Below are 16,850 nucleotides of genomic sequence, written 5' to 3'. Positions count from 1 at the left end.
AGTTGTAATTCTGTTATCAGCAACAGTGCCAGTGTATGCAAGCCAATATGACATAACCCAGTGTCTGTTATGGCTTAACGATTGGCATGAACTATTTGACACTGGAGGGTGTTTTTAAGTAGCCTACATCACCAATCCAGAAAAACTGAAGTTGACAAATTATTCAGCTTGTAAACTGCTTGTAAACTAAGCATCAAAACTCCTTGTACATTTTTCAAAAAGTGATAGCTGGATTCAAAAGCAAATACAGAGAACATTTTTATTTAATTTAAGGTACAATGAGAAATTTGGTTTAATCAGGGTATTATTATTTCACTTCGCAGTTAAGACGATTCAAACCATCATAAGTGTTCTTCAATGGTGATTTACTAGAACTAGTATTATGGTCAACTGATGTGCCACGTGAGTTTCAGAGGAATAAACCCAACAAAACCAGCATGCACATAATACTTAATTTTGCAAACTCAGAAAAACATTACAGGACTTTATGAGGTCAAAGTGAATTCCAAAGTGTTGTGGCAGCAAACACCACCACAATGGGGGTATTCGAAAGAACACCAAACTGATCAATGTTGAATCATTTAGGTAACAAAGTCTAAAGTAAGATTTTGATGCATGGAAATAGCTATCCATCTTAACTTATCAGATGCCACTAAACTGTCCGTAAATAACCGTTATAAGTTTAGAAAAAACTTGCAGAAACAAATAATTACGTTTATTTTGAACAGAAAGCAATTTCACTATACTAATACACCAATAACAGTGTTTGCTAGTCTGACCATTATATACATAGAAGCTATGTGGCATGGTACAAACTGATATTTTTACAGGTGACTCATGTTAATCAACTAACATATGCGTCCAGTGCATACATTATTTACACAAAAAATTGTCCAAAGGCAGATCAAATCATCAGAATGTATATATATCGCTGAAGTTAAAAAAAAAAAAAAAAACTCATATAATGAACCTCAAAAAATATATTTATTGGATGGCTAGGATTCACAAAAAGAAAACTTGATCCATGGTACAATTTTGTGTGGTCTGAGTGGTGGTGAAATACGCCAGTAGCTTGTCAATCGGAGACGGACATCCTGGTCTCGGAGGCCATGTGCGTACAGCTGATATTTCTTCTGTTAGTCTTTAAGTTCACGTGGTTTTCATAGCATTTTTCTCTTCTCAAACTCCTTTAAAGTTAAAAAAACAAAAACATACTTGTCAAGATAAGAGACGGCAAAGCACCCTATAACAGAAAATATACTGAAGAGACAAAACAAAGCAGACGTTTTACATCTGTACGGCAGTCAACTGCCCGGTACATGTGAGCTTCAGTTTAACTGAAAGACAAGTTGACCTTTGAATGATAGTCATTCACCACGGATAAAAATACACTTGTTACACGATCACAGTGTATTAGGCATTTTCAGAAATCCAAAGCAGTGCCTTTGCTGCTTATCGATCTTAGCATTCACGCACACATTAACAGCTGCAAAAAAAGTACAAAATATTTCTCAACTGATCATATATACATATATATATATATACACACATATATATATACCTATATATACATACACACATATATATGTACATACACACCTCTATACATACACATACATACACATTTATATACACACACACACACATATATATACACACACACATACACACACACACATATATATACACACATACATATATACACACATATACATATATACACACATACACATATACATATATATACATATACACACATATATACATATACACACATATATACATCAATGCTCCAAGGTTCCCACCTGCGGAGACACACACTGACATCCACTGCAGCAACCCTCATGAGGTAAAAGCCGGATCGGCGGGCGGATCCAGTTTACAGCATGCATATACACATATATATACATACACATATAAATACACACACACACATATATATATATACACACACACATACATACATATATATATATATATATATATATATATATATATATATATATATATTCACTGAAAAACCCATTGGTTTCAGGGACGTTATAGTTAGTTGGACATTTCACTCGTTACAAAACCATAGAAATTCCCCCAGCTAACTATAACTCGCGCCCCCGCAATGCACTGCTGATGACGTCACATATTACATCATTCATGACAGGGTCAGTGGCATCACTGATGACATCACTGATGACATCATCCAGTGTCTGTGTGTTTCTGTAAAGTTTAAATATGTTTTATATATATGCCAAGATGTATTGAAGAATAAGTGGGTGTAGAAGAGTCAGGATGTAGGATTTAGTAGGTGTGTGACTGACAGTATAAGTGAGTGAATAAATGTGTCTTACTGAATGCATGGGTTAGTGACTAAACTGTCTGAATGTGTGCATCAGTATGTGTGTTGTTGTGTAAGCTGCTGCATGTGTTGGTCAGTAGCTAAATGAGTGTCTATATGGGTTATTGATTGGTTAACCTGAGTATTTGTATGGGAGACTGAGTGTGTGGGTGGGTGGGAGGTGTGTGACTGTGCATAGATGTGTGAATGGTTGATTTACTGGGTGTATGGGTTCAAGAGTGCATGTGGAAACAGCTGTATGTGTATGGGTGGGTGAGTGTGTGTTGGTGAGAGTAACTACATATGTAAAAGGCAGTGTATGTGAGAGTTGGAGTATATAAATGACTATACGCGAGAGTCCGTGATTGTGAGAGTGGCTGTATGGATGAGTGTGTACTTGTATCAGTGATTGTATAAGAGAGTAAGTATGTGTTAGTATATGTTATAATAAGTGAGATGGTGTGTATAGCTGTATAGGTGAGGATATGGGAGTGTGATTGATTCTTTGCATGACTGAATAGGTGTGTGAGTAACTCCATGGATGAATGGCAGTGTGTGAGTGTCAGTATAGGTGTATGAGTTCATATGATAGTGTTGTATTGATGAGTGACTGTATGTATGAGTGATTGTATGGGTGAATGAGTGGATGTGTGTGTAGACCTAGGGATGGGAGTGCATATGTAGTAACTGGTATTGATTGGTGTGTCGATGGTTTCGAAATAGGTAGTCTGTATTTTACAGTGGGTGTATCAAAGGTTATATTAGGGTGTGAGGAGGTGCATCAGATTTTCACGTGGATGATGTCATCAGTGAAGTCATCAGTGAAGTCATCAGTGATGTCACTGACCATGTCATGAATGATACAATATGTGACGTCATCAGCAGTGCATTGCGGGGGCGCGAGTTATAGTTAGCTGAACTAACTATAACAGGGACATTTCTATGGTTTTGTACGAGTGAAATGTCCAACTAACTATAACGTCCCTGAAACCAATGATTTTTTCAGTGAATTTCTAAGGTTTTTTCAAATGCTAATTTCTAACTATAACGTGCCTGAAACCTATGGTTTTTTCAATGAATTTCAATAGTTTTTTAAATGCTAGTTTCTAACTATGACGTGCCTGAAACCTGTGTTTTTTTTCAGTGAAGAAAAAAAAAAAAAAATATATATATATATATACATACATATATCGAGAGAGAGAGAGTGTTAATGAGCGAGAGAGAGGGGTATAAAATTACTGAGGGCCAATACAGCGTAAAAAGGACAATGTTTTCCAGGACACCTCCAAAGCACACATACATGACGGTGTGTTTTGTGTCTACAGTAGACTTTTCACAGAGAATTCTAACAATGGCGCTCGGTTGCACCTAGGAACATCATACGGATAAGCAAACTGAAAATCTGTGAACATTCTGATGACTGGGAAGGATTATCTACAGTCATCAGGTTACTGAGAGTGAATGCGAACATGTTTGAATTTACAACAGTCACTAATGTCGGCTTAGGTCTACCTTAAAAACAGCAAAAAAGTCGGTATCAAGAGTGTGCACGCCGCTGTGGCCTAACAAAGGTATTGTCACCCGAATTAAGAATCTCCTCTCCTCACCTGCCGATTACAAGCTACATCATCCTACACTGGGCATGCAAGTACGTACAGGTTAAGCTTGTTAGGCCCAAAATGTAAGAAATGTGGCCAGTCCGGTTCATTACGGCAATTTCAGAATAACATCCCTGAATGGAGTGTAAGCGCTATGGCGCCCGGAGGCCATGGAATTCAGCGATGCTGCTAAATCCTGCAGAAACGCACACCTTCCACTGGACATGTTGATTTCAGCCACAAGAAAAGCTTCCCGCTCAAACAGTTCAAAATCACCAGTTACTCCAATGAACTCGGGGGTCTTGTGTTTACAACTTTATGTTAGGTACAACCAGGTGCTTGGCACTCAGGGGGAGCAGAGTTCAGAAGCGAACTGAAAGAAGGAAGACAACCTGAAACAAGAGCGGCGTTGCTTGTTTTCGAATGGTATGAGTAGCATTAGCTTTGGCACAACGTTATAAAATGACCCAAATTTGAAAAGTGCCAGGATACCCATATTACCAGTAGTGCTCTGACACGTGTAAACAGAAGCATGTGTAGCAAATGCACACTGCACTTTCAGTTCACACAAATTACTTGGAGAGGTGGAGGGCAGAGGGCTCTTATGTATCAAAGTATTTTCCCACAAACATATAGGACCTGATTCACAAAGGTAAATTACACTTTTGTATGAGTTTACACTTAAGATTAAGTTCACTACTGTTTGGTACTCACAAACTACACTTTTGTAGTAATGTACACTGTTGTAGTAAGTCCAGCTCTACACATGGCCAACCACTGGTACTGCAACACCCTCCCAAAGTAAATAATGGGGGTAGGTATTTACTACAAGGGTGTAAGTTACTACAAAAGTGCAGTTTGCAAATACTGCAAAGTAGTAAACTTACTAAAAAGTGTAATTTACTACAAATGTGCAGCTTGTGAATAGTACCTTGTAGTACGTTTTGTAGTACTGCAAAACATACTACAAAGTGAAGTTTATGAATCAGGTCCACCATGGAAAAAGAAGACCTTTGCCACAAGGGCCTTACTGAAGACAGACACACTAAAGTGATTTCTTTTGTTGAAATACAATTCACAATACTGTCTATTGGCTGGTAAACAGGCATGATTCAAACATGCATTGGCAAAGCCAATTGGACTCACCTGTGCAAGAGCTATTGGCTTTGCCAATGTTTTTTAGACATGTTGTACACCAGCATGCCTGCTGTTCAGCATGGCCAAAATTTAGGGGGGGGTAAAAAAGAGTGGTGTGGAATGGAGGGTCGTAAAGCAGTGTACAGTGAAGTGTTATGGAGTGGCATAGGGGGTCGTGGAGTGGCGCAGAGTAGACTTGAGTGAATTGAAGTAGAGTGTCATGAAGGGGCATAAAGTGAAGTGGTGTAAAGTGTTGTGGAGTGTCGTGGAGGGGGTAGAATGTCAGAGCAGAATGGTGCTGAGTGTAGTTGTGTGGAGTAGAGTGTTGTGGCATAGAGTGTCATGGAGTGGTATGGAATAGAGTGGAGTGGCATACAGGATGATGCCTAGAGTAGAGTGGAGTAGAGCGAAATAGATTGCTGTTGAGTGCAGTGGCATAGATTGGAGTAGTGTAGGAGACTGGAATGGTAAAAAGTGGAGTAGGGTGTTGTAGAGTCGAATGGCATGGAGTGGCATAGCGTTTCATAGAGGGGAATGGCAGAGAGTGGAGTGCAGCAGAGTAGTGTAGTGTGTTGTAGAATAGAGTGGAGTAGAGAGGCATAGAGGGAGTTGGGTAGAGCATCAAAGAATGGAGAGTTGTAGAGTGGAGTCGAGTTTTGCAGGCTGGAGTGCCATAGAGTGGAGTAAAGTTTAATGAAGCAGAGTGTAGTGTCGTAGAGTGGAGTGTTATAGAGTAAAGTACAGTGGCCTAGAATGAAGTGGCATAAAGTACAGTGGTGCAGAGCAGATTGGTGTAGAGTGCATTGGTTTTGAGTAAAGTAGTGTAGACTATATTGGCACAGAGTGCAGTGATGTAGAGTTGTATAAAGTAGAGTGGTGCAGAGTAGATTGCAGTGACGTAGAATTCAACGGCCTAGAGTGGAGTAGACTGGCGTAGAGCATAGTGGTGTAGAATGCAGTGGCATAGTCAGAGTAGATGGTTTCAGAGTAGAGGAAAGTGGTGTTCAGTTGAGTAGGGTGGATTAAAATGGAGTGGTGATGAGTGAAGTGGTGCAGGGTAGAGTGGAGAGGTGTAGAGTAGCATAGAGTGGTTCAGAGTGCAGTGGCATGGATTACAGTGATACAGAATAGATTAGAGTGTCGTAGAGTGGAATAATGTAGAATTTTGTGGCATAGACTGCAGTAGAATGCTGTAGAGTTGAGTGGGGCAGAATAGGGTGCAGTAGTGTAGAGTAGAGTGGTGTCGAGGTCAGGGGTGGAGAGTGCATTCTTGCAGAGTAGTATTGTACACTGCAGTGGCGTAGCACAGAGTGCCGCGGTGCAGAGCAGAGTGATGGATAGTAGAGTGGTGCAGAGTAGACTGGCGTAGAGAGCAGTGCGCAGAGTAGAGTGGCACAGAGCGCAATGGGGTAGAGAGGCATAGCATGCAGTGGCTTAGAGTGTTGCAGAGTGGAATATAATGGCATAAAGTGCAGTGGTGAAGAATAGTTGGTGTAGAATGCAGTGGGGTATATTGCGCTGGTTTTGAGTAAAGTGGTGTAGAGTGCATTGCCATAGAGCGCAGTAGCGTAGAGTGGTGCTGCGTAGGGTGCAATGGCATAGAGGGGAGTGGCATAGAGTACAGTGGAGTAGAGTGGTTTGTCTCAGTAGAATGAAGTGCGTAGAGTGTAATTGTACAGGTTAGAGTGTCGTGGCATAGAGTAGAGGCATAGATGCATTGGCATAGAGTGTAATAGTGTGGAGTGGCATAGAGGGGAGTAGCAAAGAGAGCAGTATTGTAGAGCGCAATGCGTTGAGTGCAGTGGTGCAGAGCACAATGGTGTGGAGTGACAGCATGCAGCGGTGCAGGGTGTCGCAGAGCAGAGTATAGTAGCACAGAGTGCAGTGGTGCACAGTAGTTGGCGTAGAGTGCAGTGGAATAGAGCGCATTTGCATAGAGTTGAGTGGCGCAGAGGGGAGTAGAATGGCACAGAGCGCAGTGGTATATATTGCAGTGACGTAGAGTAGATTGTTTCAGAGTAAAGGCGTACAGTGCATTGGCGTAGAGTGCAGTGTTGCAGAGTAGAGTGACTTAGAGCGGCCTAGACTGAGTGGTGTAGAGTGCTGTGGCAAAAAGAGCAGTGGAACATAGTAGAGTGGGGTATAGGGCACTGGCATAGAGTACCTCTTACCGTCCCTGTCGTTGATATATGATGAAGTACTGAGTCAGCCTTGCTGGTATTAAGACCCGTCATTTGCACTTTGAATACAGTTCTTGGAAGCATAGACTCCACCTACAGTACTTCTTTACCATCGCTAACAACAGGATATTCTCAAAAAGAGATGTGACCCTGGAATGAATGCATCATCTGAGCCACTGAGTGCTCCAAGAGAGGGAATGGCAGCTCAGTCACTTAGTGCATCTGCCTTTCAGCTCAATGTGTTAGCTGTTGGTTTCCATAAATAGGCCCGCTACAATGAGCCAGAAAATTAACTGACCTCCCCCTCTGCACCATATCTCTTATGGCACCAAGAGAGAGAAGCAAGTGAGCCAGACCCTCCCTAGAATAATCCCCTTCACCCATCCCTCTGTCCATCATTTCACCCTTCGATCCATCCATGCAGCCATCCACTCATCCTTTCATCCTCCAATGCTCCCTTCCATTGACCCATCCTAGCACCCGCCTCTTTACCAATGCCTCGTTCTCGGCCTTCCACCTATCCCTTCACTTGGTTTCCTCTGTTCACCCTTCTTCCACACTTCCATCTACCCTTTCACTCTTTCTTCCTTCTGATCACTCTTTTTCATACTTTCATTCATCCTTTCACTCTTTCTTCCTCCTTTCTTCTGATCACCCTCTATTCACCTTTCCATCTATGCTTTCGCTCTATTTTCATTCTGCCCATATATTTTTTTATTCTCCATCGATCTTTCCACTCTTTGTTCCTTCTCTTAACCCTTGCTACACCCTTCCATCTATCCTTTCACACTTTCTTCCTTCTGCTCACCCTTCCATCCGTCATTTCACTCTTCTTTCCGTTCACCCTTGCACCTGTCCGTTCACTCTTTCTTCCTTCTGCTCACCTTTCTTTCACCCTTCCATGTAGCCTTTCAGTTTCTTCCTTCTTTTCACCCTTCTTTCTTCCTTCCGTCTATCCTTTTACTTTTTTCTTTCTGTTCACACCCCTTTCACCCTGCCATCTGTCCTTTTACTTTTTCCCCTTTGTTCACTCTTCTTTCACTATTAGATGTATCCTTTTACTCTTTCTTTTTTCCGCTCACCTTTCTTTCACCCTTCCATCTAGCCTTTCACTTTCTTCCTTCTGTTCACCCTCCTTTCACCCTTTCATCTACCTTGCACTTTCCTCCTTCTTTTACCATCCTTCCACCCATCCATGTATCCTTTCACTTTCTTCCTTCTGTTCACCCTCCTTTCACCGCCATCTGTCCTTTTAATTTTTGCCTCTGTTTACTCTTGTTTCTTTCACTATTAGATTTGTCCTTCATATCTTTCCTCTTTTTATTAGCTTTAGCTTCATGTTCATGCTTCATCCTTTCCCTTACCTTCTTTCATTTCAACCCTCCTTTTCAGTTTCCCCCTTTTCTCTACAAATATATTTCTCCATCTCTCGCTCTCTCCTTTTCTCCATGTTTATCTTCGCTCTCTCTGTCTTGCTTGCTGTATTTGTCTTGATTAGAATGTTTGAGCCACAACATTTTGAAGTTTTCTTTGAAAACAGAAGCGTCCCATAGAAACTCCTCGAAGTGTGTTTGGGCCTGTGACAACCTACTCCCCCTTCCTTCCCCCTTTTTGTAGCTGCTAGAATTGGATTTCATGACGCCTCTGCCCTCTGGGATGGCCAGAAGCAGCCCCCGCCGTTCTACAAAGCCACAAACTGCAGCAGCCAGCCCCATATGAAACCAGCTAGTTGTTCAAGGGTCAAAGTGCGCCCTCTTCTCCCCCCGCCCGCACCCCTCCTCCCCCATTCCCTACGTGTTTATTAACCACATGTGCCTTGAAGCTGTGATATAGCGGCGCATGTTAGTTCTTCTTTACTACAGAGTTTTTAAGTTTAATGAACTGGCCACATCACCCCTTCAATGCCTGTGGAGTGAATCTGGAAGCCTGAATATCACAAAAGCGCCTGGCAATCAGGCCGTCGATTGATGGATAAACGCCTCTCTCCCGAGTACCTTCCATTTCAAGGCCTGCACACATCCGCACGCGCCCTCCATAATTCATTGAGAGCCCCATTCATATCAGCGCAAGACTTCATTTCAAAGCGGGCACTTCACTCCCAGCCCCGGTGGCTTAATCAAAGCACTTCTGTTAATGAATCCCCCCTCCTACCGCCCCCTGGCGCACTGGGCAGGCCCAAGACGGCCCCCCCAGCTGTTATTTTATTTAGCCTCTTCTGTTTATTTCACAAACACTCTCTACCGTGTTTATTTAGTGTATTAATTTGGATGTTTATATAGCACGTTGAAGTCCCATAAGGTGAGAGTGTACACTTGCAGCAACATAAAATGTGACTAGTACAAATATTTAAAGAAATTATAAGTTCTAACATGCATGTCAGATGGTGTAACAGCTATGGTGGTTCGGACTCCCATGTATCGCCGAGAATGCGGCTCTCTCCAGATGCGGGTTCCTCGTTCCAGACACAGACAGGGAGAACGGACTTAACGCAGACCACCTAAACACAGTAGGTGTTTTAAGAAAAGATATCCAGCCTTACTTACTCATTTTTCTGTAGAATTCTTTGACAAATGCCTACTTGTCCCACCTTTTTGATTTTCACTCCATGCCAGGCACAAGATGGTTGCCAACACTTCCTGGTTTGAAAGGTTGACAGCCAATCAGAGCCAAGCTCGTGCTGGGGGGGAGGAGTGGGAGTTAGGCTCCGCCCAGATATCACTATCTTTATTTTTTTATTTTCTCAGGAACTACTGAATGGATTTACACCATTTAAAACAAGCATTTACAATGCAACGGTCTCGGCATTGTTAAAGTTAGAGCTTTTGGCATTGCTCATGACATTATTTTTGTTAATGTTTTTGTTCTTAAAACATTCTCGGCATTGTTATTTACAATGTCAATAGCTTAATCACTCTCAAATGCGAGACCTATTGCATTTGCACCCACACACAGAGCCACACACACAAATAGAGCCACCCAAACACACAGAGCCACCCACATAGAGCAACCCACACACAAATAGTGCCACCCACAGGGCCACCTACACACACACACACGCAGCCGGACACGGGAGCCGAGAGCAGGGGGAGAGGACGTCATGAACACCACCGCCTTTCTCCGTGGGCTTTAATCCCTTTAGAGTAGTAAAAGCAGAAAACTGTGTATAATATGTTGACCGTATATTCTCATTCCAGTAGGCTTTCTCAGTGGGTTCTTTCACCTGATGCAAAGATCAGCCCTGCAGGAGCACGTTATAGTCCCAGTGAAATAGCACAGGTGGCTGATGTACATGCAAGCGTGACGTGGGTGTAACCTGTAGACCATATGTCTGAATTAGGGAAAGTTCTTCTAAAACATTAAATCTAGCGAGCGAGACCTAAAAAGGCATCGATTTCTCCAATTCCCACGATCCTCCGACCGGAGTGGCCCCTGCTAGAGACACCAAAGTGTGAATAGAAAATGCAGAGATTTGAAATGTTTTAATAAATACCAAATATGGTTCTGTAGGAAGCCACGCAGCTAAGAGACACCAATTCAACCGAACATGTAAAGTTTGGTCAGCTGGGTTTATACCACGCATAACTTCATCAACATCATACAGTCCATGTATTTTTTTGCAACAGCAGCGTACAGGTTGGAACTTGGTAGCTCAAATGTACCACAGTAAAAGAGAGCGCACATGTCCAGAATGCAAAAAGCTGTTTTGTGTCATTCGACATGGGACCGCGGGCAACTAGTCCGCGTCACTCGCTTAGAGCCTACGTCTCTTTCCTAACTTTTCTCTCACCTGTGGCTCCAAACACGACAATGATGCGCTGCGACATGGTGGAACAACAGGTAGATGCTCGCAGGAAGGAGCGTCGCACTACACAGCGGTGGGGTTGATGGATCTGTGCCTGATGGTCTCCGCATGCCCCCACTCACTCTCTTGTGTCGCAAGCGCGCGCCCTGCACTCTTCAGCAGCTATATCGCGCCGAGGGGGCGGGAACAACGTCACACCCTGACGTCATGCAGGCCTCTTGCTGATTGGATGGTGGAGTGTATGTCGGATTGATCGATGTATTCTTCGCCGTAGTTCCGCAGGCAGATGTTTGGAAGTCCTTGAATTTATTCACTAAAGCTTTTTATGATATATCTTGTTAGGGAAGCTTCTCGGTCCCTTCCCGAGTAGGCTGACTTAATGCCACACTGGCACTGGCACTGGCACATACCTGCGTGCACAGCCTGAGAGGACAGGGGGGAGGAGACCAGAGCAGCAGTCGAACACGGGAGCCGAGAGCAGGGGAAGAGGACGCCATTAACACCACCTCCTTTCTCCGAGGTCAAGCAGAAATGCCTCGGAGAAACGCAGCGGTGTTTTCGGATTCGGGGGCGTGTTTTTCTCTCTCTCCTCTTGCCATTGGCTGGAATGTTTACATTTCAGAGGAGAGAAAGAAAGTAAAAAACACGCCCCCGAATCCGACAAAGCTCTTCTCCAATGGCTGACCAGCATTTAAGAGGCCAGCCAATGGAGAAGAGGGGCGGGTTAAAGCCCCACTTCTAAAACAATAAATCTTACGAGCGAGACTGCGCAAGCGCAGCCTTCGCTAGCCGAGACCTAAAAAGGTCTCTTTCTGAGCCGAGGGCTACCTTTTTGCAAAATTTGGTGTAATTCCGTTCAGCAGTTCGGGCTGTAGCCTGTTTCAAAATTTCCTATGGGAAATAACATGAAGAAAACGCGTTTTGGGATACCCCTTTTTTCTCGGCCCCCGCTTGACAAATCACCCCAAAACTTTCAGGATAGGAGCTGACCAGATCACCCCACCAGTTTAGAAAATTATTTATTGGGGAAAGAATGTTACGATTTTCCTATGGTAACTAGTCCTAACTATAACTACCTACCAGCGACTGCCAGTAGGTAATACACACACACACACATATATATATATATATATATATATATATAAATAAATGTACACACACACGCACAAACATTATATATATATATATATATATATATATATATATATATATATATATATATATATATATATATATATATAACACACACACATATACATTTATCTTAAACAAAGAGGGGGGACCCAGGAGCTAATAAAGGTCCAGTATCCATGCTCCATATGCCAATATCAAAACCACAAAAGGACACTGTTCCTATTGCATGGTGCAAACAGTTACCATTGCATAGAGGTGCAAAAAGTCACCCATTTATTAGAAAAGAAAAACAAAGGAAGAAAAAAGAGAGATCCTAGGTGATAGGGACCCACCAGTGAAGTGAAGTAACACATGTAGTCCTCTGTTGCCCTCACACACCCCAAGGAGTGTCATGCTTCATCATCGGGCATTTGCCCCTCGTGGGGCCGGCGCTGCAATTCCCCACGGGTCCCCCGAAGGGTCTCTTTGTCGGAGATCTTTTTTGGACTGCCGGATGGTGCATGCGGGTGTGTGGGGTGGGGGTCCGATGAGGGTAAAAATAGTGCGTGCATAGTGATGAATCAGTTCATAAAGGGTAAACATGCAGCAAATGTTTTAGATTGTATACCCTTCACAGACTAAACTGCTGTGTGAAATCTTGCCCCTGCGGCACACTATGCCTGGGTGTCAGAAAGGTCATAGGTCGACATGTTTCGCGCATGCGTCGCCTTAATGGTAGTTGGCGCTTCCTCAGGACACGTGCACGTGAAATAAATCCAATTAAAATACCCTCTAGATCAGTCAGGGCGGGCAGTGAGCCTGTGTACCTATAATCTGGCTGCAGCTGCATGGTGTATACCGCTCCTGGTCGATGCCTCCCACTGTCAAGGTGGTTCTTCTCTGGCTCGAGCAATGGGCGCCCGCACATTGTCGGGAAATTTAGCCGGGATGCTGACACCTGTCCACCTACCCCGTCCCTGTGTCTGCCATGTATACACACATATATACACATACATACATATATACATACACATATATACATATACACAAATATATATACACACACACACACACATATATACATATACACACACATTACAAACACACATACACACAAGCATACATGCACACAAGCATACATACACACACATATATATAGATATATATATATACACACACACACACACACACACACACACAGAAAACCTGCAACCAAGAGCAGAAGGGAACTGGAATTTCAGCTTGTCATCCAAATAATTGAAAACTATTCAGTGTATTAACCACACACGAAGACTTGACTTTATATGGTTTAATATATGTATCACCCCCTTAACTGCTGGGCCTATCAATCAGAAAGACAGAAGATACCAGAACTTTTGCAACGTACATAACAGGGCAAAACAAGTACAACTGAATTGACTTGGGTGTGAAACAGCAATTGTCCATCAAGTTTAATGCACAGGTTTTTCACAGGGGCATTTTGAGTCTCCAGAGGGGATGCATCAGATGGCCAGAAGGACTGATAAGGTACTTCGGCATCTAGACCGAAGAAGAGGAGCTCAGTTTATCCAGAATTACATAGAGCTGATTAAGAGAGAGCCACTTAAACACTACAGTAAGGCATTTACATATTTTGTCAACTAGGAATGCCTCATTATTCTTCCAAGAATAGAGCAATTGGGTGTCATCAGCATATGACAAGATCTTGGTCCCTAGTGACTATGCCAGAGAGGCCAAGGGAGGGAGATATATAATAAATAAGTAGGGTTCAGAGCCCTGTGGAACTCCAATCCTCAATTTAGGAGAGTTGACGGAGAAAGGGGGACACCACACCTCTTGTCCTCTCTCCTCAAGAAAAGATGCATAGATCCTTCAAGGTTTGCCTATAGAAAGTAACAGTTGAAATAATAAAATATTGAAAACAAGTTATAAAAAACAGCAATTTGTGCCTGCGTTTTCACCTGTAGCTTCTTCTAAGTATGGCAGATGTTTAAAAACAATATATACTGTTAAGTCCACTGGACCCTTATGGTTGTAGGGGTATGTACGACTTGTAGGTTCACCAAGAACACGATGTGCCCAGAACCAATAACTGAGCTGCACCATGGTTTTTCATTGTGTACCAGGTACACCGCAATTCACTTTCTAAAATATAAAGAGTGAAAAACAAGGTATTTCCGAAATGGAAAGAACATATGGACTTTAGAAGCAGTGGTTATTTGCACAACTCCGAGTGGGTACCTATACTTGCATGTGTATTAGAGGCCAATTTTGAAAATGACTTCTTTTTTACACATTGTCTTACATTTGGAAGGCAGAAATGCATAGAAAGTCTACTGGTAATAACACATGTTCTACTATTCTGTGTTCCCCCAAGTCTCCCGATAAAAAGGGTACATTTTCAAAAACTAGACACCCAGGAGAATGACTTGTGTCTCACAGAGATCTTTTATCCAGAATCCCTTGCAAACCTCAAACTTTATCTAAAAAACAAATTGTCCTCACATTTCTGTGAATCTGTGGGGAGCTACAAACTTTCTTCCACCCAGCATTTTCCCAAGTCTCCTGATAAAAATGGTACCTCACTTGTGTGGGTAGGCTTATTGCCCGCAAAGGGATAAAGCCCCAAATGCTACGTGGGCACATCACATTTTTCCAGTGAAAACTGACCATTTTTCCCCTAAGTATCTAGCTGGGGATTTTGGACCCTAGCTCAGCCGGCACATAGGGAAACCTAGCAAACCTATACATTTTGGAAAACTACACAACCAGGGGGATTAAGAACGGGGTGACTCATGTGGCTCTCACAGGCTTCTGTTACCCAGAATCCCTTGCAAACCTCAAAATGTGTCTAAAAACACATTTTCCTCACATTTCTGTGATGGAAAGCTCTGTAATCTGAGGAAGCCAGAAACTTCCTTCGACCCAGCATTCCCCCAAGTCTCCCAATAAAAATTGTACCTCACTTGTGTGGGCAGTCCTAGTGGCCGCGACAGTAAAAGGCCCAAAACGCAACGTGAATACATCAAATTTTTCTAATGAAAACTGACCCTTTTTATTTTTTGCAATGTGCCTAGCTGCAGATTTTGAACTGTATATTTTTGGGAAACCAGGGTGGGGTGAGTTCTGTGGCTCTCACCAGGTTCTGTTACCCAGAATCCCTTACAAACCTCAAACTTTGTAAACATTTTTTTAAAAAAGCAAATGTTTCTTCACATTTCTGTTATGAAAGTTCTGCAAACTGCGGGGAGCCACAAACTTCTACACAACCAGCGTCCCCCCCAAGTAGCCAGATAAAAATGGTACCTCACTTGTGTGGGTAGGCCTTGTGCCTGCAACAGGATACGGCTCAAAACATACTGTGGAGACCTAAAAAGTTATTGATTAGAAAAAAATCTTGTTTTGTGAGTTAGTCACCTGCGTTTTGGGACCCAGAGTCGGCAGCCATCTAGGGAAACCTACCAAACCCAGACATTTCTGCAAACTAGACACTAGGGGGGAGTCCAGGAAGGTGTGGCTTGCATGGGTCCTCCAATATTTTCCTACCCAGAATCTCCTGCAAACCTCAAATTTAGATGGAAAAAAATAAATCATATTTTTTTCAAATTTCTGTGTTGGAAAGTTGTGGAATCACCGAGCTGACACAAATTTCCTACGACCCATCTTTACCCCAGGTATCTCAATAAAAATGGTACCTCACTTGTGTGGGTGGGCCAAGTACCCAAGACAGCCAAGGGCCCAAAACGTATTTTGGATACATCAAAATTATCGTTTACAAAACAACCTGGTTTTGCAAGGGGGGCACCTGCATTTTTGGTTACGGGCTCTGGGGCCATCTAGGGAAACATACCAAACCTACACATTTGGGAGGGGGGGGGGTCCATGGAGGTGTGGCTTGCCTTGATCCCCAAAAGTTTTCCTACCTAGAATCAGTTTTGGGCCATTTCTTGTCAAGACCTAATCACACAAGTGAGGTACCATTTTTATCGTGAGACTTGGAGAAATGCTGGGTGGGTGGAAACTTGTGGCTCCCTGTAGATTCCAGATCGGTCCATCAAAGAAATGCGAGGTAAATATATTTCTTTCAACAATGTTTGAAGTTTGCAAGGGATTATGGATAAGAGTATCTGGTGTGAGCCACACAAGACACCGCAAGTGGGGGGCAAAAAGACTGTGGCCCTTTAGTTTTGAGGGGGGGGGGGGGGAGGCATTGGCATTCCCTTTCAGGGCAGCCTCCACCCCTACATATAAAAAATAAAAACATAATCCCTGGTGCCTAATGAGCTTTCTGCTTCCCCGGGGGTGGAGGGGAAGGTCAGGGCCTATTGCCCCATCTGCCTCCTGCGGGGGCAAAAATACTGTCTTTTTTTTTGGGGTGGTAGAGGCATTGGCATTCCCATTTTGGGCAGCCCCCACCCGTATAAACATTTATAAAATAAAATCTGTGGGGCCTAGTGGGATTTCTACCCCCGTGGAGGCAGACTGGGTCCTATTGCCCCATCTGCCTCTGGGGGGCAGAAAGACCGATATTTCCCCAAAACATTTGGGTGTGAGCAAAAGCTCTTGCCCAAGGTGCTGCACCCTGGTGCCTAGTGGGTGGGTACCAAGCATGGATCCACTAGAGGTGATTCTCCCCTTTCCAACAATGCCTCTCCCACCTGCCTACGTGCTCGGGGTGCTGAGATAGC

The 16,850-nt window shown here is 43.2% G+C and overlaps 1 protein-coding gene across 1 annotated transcript in view; it reads right to left on the bottom strand.

Annotated features, from left to right (window-relative positions):
* Nucleotides 1–245: 245 nt before the first annotated feature.
* Nucleotides 246–16,850, bottom strand: part of SUCLG1 (succinate-CoA ligase GDP/ADP-forming subunit alpha) — a 180,471-nt gene continuing 163,866 nt past the window's right edge. Inside the window, exon 9 of the mRNA XM_085642659.1 lies at nt 246–1,187. Coding sequence (XP_085498785.1) covers nt 1,161–1,187 — 27 coding nt within the window. The 3' untranslated portion in view covers nt 246–1,160. The remainder of the gene's footprint in view (nt 1,188–16,850) is intronic.

The sequence above is a fragment of the Triturus cristatus genome, chromosome 2_2 (genome assembly GCF_964204655.1).
Source record: "Triturus cristatus chromosome 2_2, aTriCri1.1, whole genome shotgun sequence".
Classification (NCBI taxonomy): Eukaryota; Metazoa; Chordata; class Amphibia; order Caudata; family Salamandridae; genus Triturus; species Triturus cristatus.
This window is presented reverse-complemented; position numbering and strand designations above follow the sequence as displayed.